The sequence below is a fragment of the Scomber scombrus genome, chromosome 11 (assembly GCF_963691925.1).
Source record: "Scomber scombrus chromosome 11, fScoSco1.1, whole genome shotgun sequence".
Taxonomy (NCBI): Eukaryota; Metazoa; Chordata; class Actinopteri; order Scombriformes; family Scombridae; genus Scomber; species Scomber scombrus.
The window spans coordinates 4,485,084-4,497,430 of record NC_084980.1 but is presented as its reverse complement, the minus strand read 5'-3'; the positions used below and the strand labels follow the sequence as shown (position 1 = coordinate 4,497,430).

The window sequence follows — 12,347 nt, the reverse complement described above, 5'->3', positions numbered from 1 at the left end:
GTAATGACCCCTGGATTTGACTTAGCATCACAGTCAGCATCTTCTAGACATGTAGTATTGTGTTGCTACAGAAAGGGAGGACTTGTAAGAGCCAGATTTTAAAAGGGAATGGTCAAGATGGATGCTACAGAAGCATCCTGACTTTTAATCTGTAGTACGGGTCATGCTCCGTACTATAATCCTCTAATTCCCATAATGTAACTAGATGGTGTGTTTAATTTGACCCTCACTGCATCCAATTTGCGATGCAAGCTTCCTGTTCAAAAGTCTCTCAACCTCATCCAAGGTAACCCTGATGACCTCACTAGAGTGGTACAGCTGTTTTCACTTGCTAAGTAGATTCCTTATGATGAGTAAACAGACTGTGATGGATTCCCCTTTAAACAAGCTTTGTGTACTTTCATTTATTGTGTTTGTTAGTTACGTCAGTCACAATCCAGGTTATATTTGAGTATGAGTGAGCTCTATGAAGATATACATGTATCTACCATCAAAGACTTTTCTATATCATGGTCTCTATTACTTTATTATAATCTGTAAGGCCATTGTGTGCAAATTAATGAGCAGGATTACTATTTGGCAATATTGGATTTTTCTATGATTTGTGCATCAGTGTGATAAAGTATATGGATTTTTTATATCTACTATATCATGGTAAATATCAATATCATATTATAAAATAACACATACTGTAATATAGCTTTGTATCCATATTGCCCCCCCCCTCTCTCGTAAATTTCAGTATACATTCACCAGCTCATTTTTAATCTAGTACATTCAGCAACTATGCTTATTGCTCATGGGTATTGTAGTAGTCTTAGCTGTCTGATGGTCATATTATAAACCCACTGGATCATTACAGTGTCCAGCACCATCCTGAGTTTCTATGTTCAGTAACATTGAAGAGATCATTTAAAGAAATCTTTGAAACAGGGATACAGAATGGGGGAAAAACACCTCCAGAACCGTTGGCCTCTCCAACTTTTGACCATTAGAGTGGAGTGAAGTTGAAAGGAATCATCTCCTTACATCACTTCACATTTCTCTCAAAGCACATGCCCTTTTTGTCAAATCTATCTAAGTGTTAAACATTAGAAGAAACCCCTTTCAAAAGCATTACAATCTTCTGTCTTCACATTTTGAATAGAATATACAAAAACCTCAAGTCTCAAGCCTCTTGCTTCTTTTCTTAAGCATTTTCCTTTTATATCAATTGAATATGAATGAAATAAAAGGAGAAGGTCAGCTTTGCATCTTACCAAACACTAAAGGACATTAAGTACTGAGCCGTGACGTGACTTGGCAATCTCCAGCAGAGTGGTCAGCCTATCAAACTGTATTCCTTCAAACTATGAAATGGAAAAAAAAGCTATTTTGGTGGTGGTTTCCCCACTCGCATGTTTTGACTCGTTACTGCTGCGAGTCAAGTTTGAAAGAGCTTCCAGTCCGGTGATGCAGAAATGCCATAAAAATACAGTTTGAAAAAAAGAAAGTGTTTGACCTTGAGGCTTGATACTGGCTGCTGTCCTCAAAGGACTGTCTGGGTCGTGGCGGTGCATGCACGCATGTACTGTATATGTGCGTAAGTGTGCGTGTGTGTGTGTGTGCGTGCGTGGGGGGGGATGTCTGAGAGAGAGAGAGAGAAAGAGGACAAGATCAAAGAGGAAAGCGACATGAAAAGAGCAAAGTTTTTACACGCGAAGCATCCAGATTATAGTTGATTCATTCATTGAGAACAGTGAGACAGTCTGCCAGTATTACCTGAACGGTCATTTGTTTAATGAACTAAACTCTGGGCCTGTATAGATTATCTATATAACACTGGACACGTTACTTTGGACCTGAATCTCCATCCAACATCAGCATCTTTTGTACTGGTTAAAACATCAGTATAAAGATTGACAGCTGTGTTAGGAAAACATCTGGACCCACTAACAGCAAACAGAAGCTAAAGACTGAGCTATTGAGCTTTTGAATGAATTCAACAGCTATGTGGCGCTGTGTTTCCTTGACAACTGTAATTCACCATCTGGCATATAGCTGACAAAGCATGATCTCTTATTAACAAAGTCAGAAACAAAATAATTTCAGCTTCCTAAATGAATGAATGTGTTTATGTTGATGCTAATGAGTCAAGCTTAATTTGATATGGATTTATTGAGATTGAAACAGTTTGTGATTCCCTTAAACAGATTACAAATAATACATATTGCATATGCAGCAGTTACAAAACAAGGAATACAAAGAGATGGTGGTGAAATTTAACAATAATGAAGAGAAACAGACATGACACTGAAGGAGACACTGATAGCTGAAGAGTGATTGTAAAAGAGAAGTGTGTGTGGGTGGATGGGGGGGCGGCACTTTAGGGAGCAAAAACCAGACTTAAGAACAGCTGATTGGGGACAGCTTGTGTGACTGGGGACAAAAGCCATGTCCCCAATTGGTAAAACACTGATTTTTTGGGTCAGTTGTTAAGGTTAGGGTAAGTCTCCAGGAAATAAATGTAAAAAGTCTGTGCAAATACCCTAAAAATGACTTTAGTAAATGTGTGTGTGTGTATACATATGCATGTTTGTGTGTGTGTGTGGTTTCAGCTGACTATAAATTCGGCAATTCACAGATGTTTTACGGTTATGGATCCAAAAAATGGAGCGTGCCTAAACTCACAGTTAATGCTAGCTTCTTAATTATTTATGATATCCTCCAAAACACTGATACTGGCCCAGTGCCAAAAATACGTGTCCTCATTTCCCCTGCACACATCTGATAGAAAACAACTTGTAAACGAGTGTAAATCACTCCATCATCATATATAACTGTTTGTAACTGTTCAGCTATACAGGAAGTAATCACACTGTTGAAATGTGTTGGTATAGGAATTATTAGTATATGTTATGTCCCTGTGTAAATGCATTGGTTTTAATGTAGGCTACTCTTGTATTTCAGCACCATGGAGAGATGCATATTGTATAATACTGGCTGTGTTGCAGCAGCAGACTCATGCACAGGAAATAAACTATAATCCAATTGTACATATAAAGAGTCCGACAGGGACAGGAAGAGTTGAATGATTGGAGCTTTTCAAGTGTCTTTTTATGGCGGTAATTGTAGAGGTTGACGCTTGAAGCTGAGTCACTGAAGGAAATCGGTGGTTGAGACAGAATTACCGAAGGAAGTTGAAATGGCAGATAGAATTAAAGTGCTGAGTCAACACAGGATGGAAGAACGACCAATAAGACCTTTGGAAATGGGTTCAAAGAATACATCTTTGAAATAGTGACAAATAGCCACAAAACGGGGAACAGGCAAATGAAAGTGACACAGGTTGCTGTACATTGATATAAGGAAATAACCCTTAAACTGGCATATTACTACACCTGTTTTAAAAAGAACTTTACCCCAACACCAAATAGAAATGAGCCACTATGAATGAATGACATAAAACAAAATAATGATTCAATCTGATTATCAGGCTAACTGGGAATACCTTATCATTATTATTATAAATAATAATAAACATGTAAAGTCAGGATTGGTGGGAAAAGGGAGGCTTAATGCTTCATTCGACTCATGTTACTGACATACACGCAAATAAAAACAACACTTGCATCATCTAGTGCAGTCCATTACAATAGCTCTTTGTAAAGTGTCACATTTGTAAAGATTATACTCTTGAGTTTTCATTGGCACAGAGTCAGAGAGGTTTTTGCTATGATTCTGCTCTGGCAGTGAACAAACGGCCTCATTATATTACACCCTGGCTTTTGAATGTGACACGGTTAAGTGGTTGTCAATGAGACAATATAATAAGCAGTACTTAACTATAATTTGATGGTAGTATTTAGTTGTTGGCATACTGGACTTGTTATCGTATTACTTAATATAATGTATAGCTGATGGTGGCAGTACCAGCCTTCCCTTCAGATGATATATTACATCATCTGTTTGATTGTTTACTTTTCAGTCCTCGTCCACCTCTTACATTCACTATTTCTACTTATAATAATAAAAATGATGATAATCATTTTTGATATTTATTAATAGCGTGTGCATGTGTGAGTCTGTTTTGTTTGTTTGTAATTCGATCCTCCAAGACTCATCCGCCAAAAGCGAGCGTTGCCCAGGGAACCGCAGATGCTGTCGTCCTCTTCTTGCGTAACCATGGTGATAGTCCCTTTCGGCGACATGTTGTGTCTGCTTGCCTCACTGTCAAAAGATGTACACACACACACGCACACACACACACACACACACACACTGGAAGGCTGGAGAGGCGGGTTTTTGGAAAGCGGGACCTGTTTGATGGGCAAACAGCTGACAGAGCAGAGGAACAGACAGACAGATTCAGGACCAGTTTTTAATGTGTCTCATGATGTGGAGTGTTTTTAGCCTGCAGGATCCTCTATGAGTTTGACAGAAACATGTAGGCCAGGATACTTTTTAAAAATGTTATCTTGGCAATGAAAAGCTTGGAGCACAACATATATGATAAAAAGAAGAACATATTTTTGTTCAGGGGCAACATGTTCTATGGGAAAGTTGTTGTGAAGGTTAAACAAATAAAGAATACTGAGCAGTAGCATTAACAGATCATGTGAATCTGAATCATGATGTTTTCATATGTTAATTGGTGATGATGGTGATATGATGTGTTTTTTATCTGTCTTACCTTTAGGTCCTGGGATGATGTCATCGTCAATGTTATCAGGGGGACGCCAAGACCCAACAGGACAGTCTGCCTTCAGCACTGACTACCTGTCTGGTGAGGGTTTGGGGAGAGTGCAGATTACTCAGCTTATACCTTGCCAACTACAGTATTTAACCATTTACACAAGTATGATTTTATGCTGTGTTCACTTGACATGGGAATGGGATTGTATCTAATGTTAACTAGTTCACAGCATACAGCATACATTATCTTTAATGAAGTCAGTTGCATGTCTCTGAAGTCTCTTTTTGTCCCTGAAAGACACTGCACATTAAATACTTTATGCAACAATATTTTGATTGTGGTTGACTTAGTTAAATTATAGTGATGCAGTATAAAACTAACTTTAGTCTTAAGCTTGGGATCAAACTTAAGTTCAGCTGGTGCAACAGGCTGCAGGGTGTTTTTTTGTGCAGAGGATATTAGCGCCCTCTATCAGTCAATATCAAACTAAATGTTGTTCCAATATGAACCATATATCCAAAAATAACATTATATTAGTAACAGTAATTATTGGAAATCTTTGAATACTGTTACATTAATGTACACAATATAATTATATAATCGAAAGAGTGTCCATGGATAAACTGAGTGTGAGAGCAGTATGCAAAAAATATATTCTGGCATTTTTATGAATTGTTGGTGTTTCCATTCATGCGCACATTTAAAATGCAACGATAAACAGGTGAATATTTCATATTCTATCCCAGTGCTTCATTTCCTCCTGCTCGTCCTCTCCTCCTCCCCCTCATTTTGCTTCTGTCTCCAGCTCCCTGCCCCCCTGCCATCCTCTTTGATTTTCTGATATCTCTTCCCTTGATCACACTTGTTTTTTCTCTTTTTCCTCCCTTCTGTCCATCTGCTGCTGCCCGTCTATCTTATCTGCTCTTCTGTCTGTCCGTCCGTCTCTCTCTCTGTGCCTCTCAGGTCCTACGATGGGTGGGATGACAGATCAGTGGAGCCAGAACAAGACAAAGGACAGCAGCATGACTGACTCATTTCTAGGTCCACTTGACTTTGTCACCTCCTTTTGATGGTTTAATTTAGTAGAAACGTGTGAATAAACATGACTTAAGCATTAATTAAACATGGTTTGATGATTATCTGAATCTAGCCATGGTTGGATTGGATTTTCATTATTAACTACAGATGTTGTGTTTCTGTGTGCATGTAGAAATGATAGAAATGCATACATTTTTTTAACCTAATTTCTGAAAAATCTGTATTTCTGTTTGTTTGTTTGTTTGTTTGATATTGTTTGGCATGGCATGACCATGGAAAACCAGCCACAGGTGCACATCAGAGCTGTAGCCAATTTGGCATATTTACATGCTGAATTCATGCAATATTGACCTAAAAGTGTACTGCTGTATAAAGCATTATCTTTATCTTCAACTTTTTCTTAGGTTTTCATGTCCACAGCCTTGAACTTTGTCTTTTCAGCACAGAACCATAGATGTTATGAACACATTTACTCATCTTTTGAGAACTTTGCATCTATACAAGCCTTTATATAGTCACCTAAAAGTCACCTTTATCACATTACTATTAAAATATAATGCAGCAGTATGTACAATTTCAAATTAGGGTGATACAATGCATGATAGCAGTACAGTGTTAGTGTGACATTGAATGAATGTGAGTTTGTTGGTGATTTATCTGTGTGTTGTTTCCCCACCAGGATTCTCTCAGTCTGGGATGGGTGGGACCAACCTGCCACCGTTCCAGACCAGCATGGGCTCTGCTCTCGGCCAGTCCGGTATGGGCTCAGCTATGGACTCCCAGAAGAGTTCAGGCCTGTTTGGTATGGAATCCAAAACCACCAGTATTACCAGTGGAAGCAGCCCTTTTAAATCCAGTGAGCCATTTTCTTCCGGTGGCCCAGGAATCCAATCTATGGATCACACTACAGGTATCAGACAGAGGGTTGGTTGCATGGGTTATGCTGGGGCAGCAGAGGAGGGTGGAGTCAGGAGAATAAGGAAAGAGGAGGGAGTTAAAAGTACAGCATCTTTTTTTTTGGCTTTCATAAACCTTTTTAGACTTAAATCTCAGCTGAGTGAGTTTACTTGTCACCTCCAGGCTCATTGAAACACTCAGCTGCTTTCTTTAGGCCTGGTTGAATTTGTCATACAGTTATAAAGGAGTGTGGAGATCAGGAAACTCAATCTAAATCCTCATCTTATCTGACATTTCAAACAAAATGAAACCTAGAATATCATGCTAATCTTGTTTTAAACAGTTGGCCTGGTTATTTTCTGCAGCAGGGCAGCAGGGGCGGGTGGTGACAGGAGGAGAGTAACAGCATGATCATAAAGGACATGCTTTCTGCAGCAGAGGGCAGTCTTTTTCTAGATGTTCTCACTGCAGATGGAACAGCTCCATCACTGCTTTTATGTGGCTTTCTGCTCTGTGCAACTTGCTACTGTCTCTTATCTGCTGACAAACTGGACTGTCGGACAGATGGGGCTTAGGCCCTTTTGAATGATTAACGAGCAAACTTCATATTTTATGTATTCAAAAGTTACTGCAGTGTGAGGAGAAAACTGCAGCTTACAGGAAAGTTAGTGCACCACATGAAATCTAGTAGCCTTTTATCATGAATTTTTAATGTTTTTAACAGTCAATAGCTGTTAATGAATAACAGCTGAACATACTGTACACTGAATTTGTGATTGCTGAACAACAAAAACACAAATTCACAAGAGGATAGGACCATAAGGACAGTTTAGTCTTCCTTTTTAATTGGTCTACATGTTGGAAACTATAATGTAGAAATGCATGCGGGGCCGGAAATGATGTCATCTGAACATAGTTTCACATTCAGTCAGTACTTAACTCTTCCTAGCATAGAGGTTTACATGAGAAAAATAACGCAAGTAAAGGTTTTAACAGCAGGAGTTACGCAGTGCAGGTCTTATTAAACATTTAACCAGCTTTTATTCAGGGTTTTTACTTTTTAGCTCTTCTCCCCTCTGTTTAGTTAATGTGCTAAAGATAGCCCTGCTAGCTTAAAGTCAGCTAGCAGTACAGGCTGGCTCTTATATAACAGTTACTGTTCTAGTTCACATATGATGCATCAGTGATACAGATGACAATACATTATCTGGCACCACAAATGCTTCGACACCCCATGATAGCGGCCATTATAGAAACGTCCATGTGCTGTGATGGCTGATACACATTTTGCTTAGTCATTTCAAATTAAACATGTAGCTAAAAGTAACTTCATTCAGCGAGAGATTAAAGTGACATAACCACATGCTGCTGTTCAGTTTAGCTAACGCTTATGTCACACAAAATACCTGCAAACATAGTTGCAGTTATGTCAGTCCTGTTATATAAATCTGGATTACAACAATTAAGAGTAAAATGTGTGGTTTAGTAACCAAATCCAGCCTTTTTCAACACGTTAGCAAAGAATTGCCTTTTTCACATTGAGCAGACACAGAGCAACGTTAGCATTCATTTGGAGTAATGTTTCTGCCCTCTTGATAAATATACAGTAAGTTCAGTATTTCCTCTCCATTTAGCTCTGGTTCCACCAATTCCTGAGGGAAATATCCTTGCTTTGACTGCTAAATACTCAACTTTGTTACCAGCTAGATGCTAATTTGTCTGTCGGCTGTTTGGTGCAGGGCAAGTAGTGTCCCGTGTACAGTGGGTTTATCTGAACTGAAAATATCTGCCTGCTGCTGCTAGAAATGACGTGGATGAGAGTGGATATGTGCAACGGAAAAACCAAAACGATGAGTTAAACACTGTGTGAAATATAGAAATTGTAGTTTATCATCACTGCAAGCTGCCTATATCAGCACAGTCTTTGAAATATATATAACTGCATGCAGTACAAGCGTTATTACAATCCCCTCTGATGTCAGTGGCAACAAATGAAGGCATTTAGCATATGCTAGGCATGTTTTATGACAGCCTTGTTGCAATGGATAAGCCCCAAAACATTTTGTCTAATCTAGTTGATTTAATAGCTGCTGAGTTCTTCTTAATATCTTTACGTTTTTGTTTGGTGAATTGAGTATGAGTAGTACATTCTTGTTGTCTTTCCGCTTTTTCCTGTATCACATCACTGAGTATCTAATGAAGCAGAAAAAAAACCTTTTTAAAAAAGTTACTTTATTCATAAAGTATTTTGTTACATTAAAATATTACTGCCATTAAAAAGTAAGTTCTTAAAGCATTACCTACTGAAAGAAGTAACTCGTTAAAGTACTTTGGCTTTGCAATTATTACATTAATTGTTCAAATTGAAACCAGTTTTATCTTTGTAGAGTTAATATGTATGCTAGTGTGTTATTGTTAGCTTAGCACAAAGACTCCAGTTGCCAGGCCAGCCGCAAAAACTCGGAAGTCCTATAATGTTCCTAACTAAATCTTGGTAATGAAGCAAATTTAAGTTCGGTTGAGCGAATACATTTTAACGCCAGATGATGCATGTTGCACATATTATGCTTATACAATTTATGTTTGATTTACACCCCAGTCTTGACGATTAAAGTATCGTAAAAGCCTTAGTCAAGTTGAAAGTAGCCTATCTGAGGAGTAATTGCGTTATTTCCGACAGCACCAGAAAGCAGCATTATTTATACTTATTAGGTTGCCATATCTGCTGGTTCCTGGTTACAGTGTGTAATCTTTCACTAGTACTGTATGTAGCTACCTGCCAAGAAGTGTTAAAAAGTAAGAATATGTTAAAAGTAAGAAATAATTGCTTATTTGAAAACATAACTAAATAACTGATTACTTGAATATCAAAACGAACGTGTTACATTACTTGTTACAAAAAAAAAAGGAATCTGAGTACTAAACCATGTTATTCCAGACACTGTTAATAACTCACATTGGCCTTAACTTGTTGAACAGTTTTAATAAAATTGAGGGTTTAATTTGGACACTGATGATATGTTCATCTCAGACAAACATTGTTATCTCATTTCATAGTATATATTTCTGTGCTTTAGATTTTCTAAACAGTTATTCTCCCGTCTGTGCAGGTGCCAATAGGATTCATTGAGATGAAACCCTTTGCATGAAATTTCAGTGCAGTGCACTTCTGCACAGGCGATGTGTTTGAGGCAGCCATATTTTCAACATTAATGCTTCTCTTGGCATTTTGCCAGAATCCAGATTAAGATGTACTCCCATTAAATACCTTATTACATTAAATATAGATGATAATGCCCCTTCCTCATCTCGTCTTCGAGCTGTTTATAGCTGGGGAAGCAACAGAGGCCACAGGGAGAAAATAGCAACTTCAATTTAGAAAATGCAGGGAAAGGTGCCAGATTTAGAGGGGGATGCACCTTTTTTTCTAGATCCATATTAATAACCAGTGATGTGAGAATGAATAGCAAGCTGGAGATGGGATGAAAGCTGAGACGACTAAAAAAGGAAGAGGACATGATGAGCAGACTGAGAGGGTTGTGTAGGGAGTTTATTTCCCAGTCTCTCCCTCTATCTGTCTGTTTCTATCTATCCGTTTATCTTTCTGTCTCTCGGTCTTTCTGAGCTGATGAAGTGCTTGTCAGTAATCATTTTAAAATACGGCTTCAGAGGAAAAAGCCATACCCAACTGTGATGACTTTATCTCCAAACAAGAGAAGATAGTGGGAACAGACAAATGAAGGGATACTTTCAGTGCAAGCTGAATATTGTTTTGTTTGTTTGTGAAAGCCCGCATGCATCATTTTCATCCCTGATATCTGTAACACATTCCATACTGTATGTCTAACATGAAATTCTTGCTCATTTTAATGTTTCTGCATGTGTGCTATGTTTCTTCAGACATGCATGCATTTATTTTTAATCATGCATGTTAGACTGTTGCAATGCACTTCGCTTATTTACCGTGTGTAGTTTCCTTTTGACTATATTGTTCTCAGTGTTTGTTTCTTCCATTGTATGTGCCTGCTTCCTATACAAGACCAGCTCTGCCCCCTGTATGATGATGATAATGATGATGATGTTCAAATGTGAAATGTGAATGAACCTCATTTCTTCAGGAGGAGAGAATCACATCATATAGTTATTGTTTGACTGAAAAGTGTTGTTTTAAAAACAGTCCATCCCAGAATCCATTCAGAATTTTCAGAATTTAACCGGACCAGTAACAGACAACAGACTCTTAAATTTGTATTTACTTGTATTTTACTGTATTTGGTGGGATTCATGAAGTATGAGCCCATAATTCCCAAAACAGAAGGGATCTTAAAACAAGGTTTGCCCCTTGTTATAGATACAATCTGTAGATATACCTTCTGGCCTTGATCCTACAAAGTTCCCATGACAATTAGGCACATTTGAATAAACACACTTTTCCCAGGTAAATCCAAGCCAGTTTCACCCTGGCAAAGATGTGAAGGAGCCACTTCCCTGCTATGTGACAGCCATGAGTTGCTGTATAATTATGTAAAGCAATACCTATAATTATGTAAATTGTCTTTGTGCATTCAGTTCAGGTGAGTAAAACCAGTATTGGTCAAATGCATTTATAAAAGCAGGCACCATCACATACATCACATATGATGAAAATGTTGGGTTGTGTCAAAAAGAATATAAAAGCAGTCAGACTTTGGTTACTATGGCTTGAAACTGATATGTTACGTCTCATTACTTAACAGTATCATAGTACCCGTCTGAAGTTGCTTCCCCAATCCAGCCTCATCATGTCTCCATGTCTGGCTACAATGACAGTTGTCAAAATTAGATGATTCCCTCTGAAAGTATGGAAATGTCTTTCCACAGTGACACTACAAGAGACTCTTTCTCTTGAATTTTAAATTGGCAAGTTATTTAACAAGTTATTTAACAATGCATGTCCTTCCTGTCCAACCCTTTTCTGTCTTGTCTTTCAGCAGTGTGTATTACAAGAAAAAATCAGTAGGTTTTTGCAATATCCCAACTCCAGATAATTTAATCTGCAATAGTGACATTGCACCGTTCTTGAGGAGGCATGAAATATATTCTCAGTCAGGGCTCTAGATATTCCGTTGATATGCATCAGTTTTGTATGTATAAAGCACAGAATTGCCTTTGTATTGCATTTGAATCGTAATGTTGACTTGAATTGGGAACATTTTATGCAAGTAAAAAGGTTTGAGTGAAGAGGTTTAACCAAGCTTTGTTCAATTAATGATTGTCAATGGGATCAAGAAGCAGATCTCTTAAAATTTAAAGATTGAGGCATCTCCAAGTGTACATATTTTAAGAGTAAGTACTTTTGCTCTTGACAAAGAAACTAGATCACATCAAACTTCCAGCCACCTCATGTTTATATGGACAAAGAGCCCAAAGGACTTCATTGTCCTCTCAGTAAGCATGGTCTCTTACACTTTGAGACACTAATGAACACAAGGTGTCAGCAGCTCACCAGCCGCAGCAGTTCTATTTTCCCTTAAAGACTTTTGTTAATAGGCATACTCACAGCTCAGTACATATCACTGTGTGTACAGTGTTATGTGTGTACAAGAGAAGAAAATAGCATATTTTTGTGCTTCAGGCAGCTAAGCCGATATAGCATGAATGAAGCGTGAGCTGTTATAGTGCAAGTGTTGACAACTATATTGATAAAAATGGATCTGTTCCATCAGACACGTGAGATGTCCAACAAAATGTCTCCTAT

The 12,347-nt window shown here is 38.1% G+C and overlaps 1 protein-coding gene across 1 annotated transcript in view; it reads left to right on the top strand.

The window, feature by feature from the left end:
• LOC133990423 (microtubule-associated protein 4-like) overlaps positions 1-12,347 on the top strand; it is a 92,301-nt gene that overhangs the window by 31,220 nt on the left and 48,734 nt on the right. Inside the window, exons 3-5 of the mRNA XM_062428737.1 lie at positions 4,679-4,765; positions 5,639-5,716; positions 6,393-6,623. Of these exons, the coding sequence (XP_062284721.1) occupies positions 4,679-4,765; positions 5,639-5,716; positions 6,393-6,623 (396 nt within the window). The remainder of the gene's footprint in view (positions 1-4,678; positions 4,766-5,638; positions 5,717-6,392; positions 6,624-12,347) is intronic.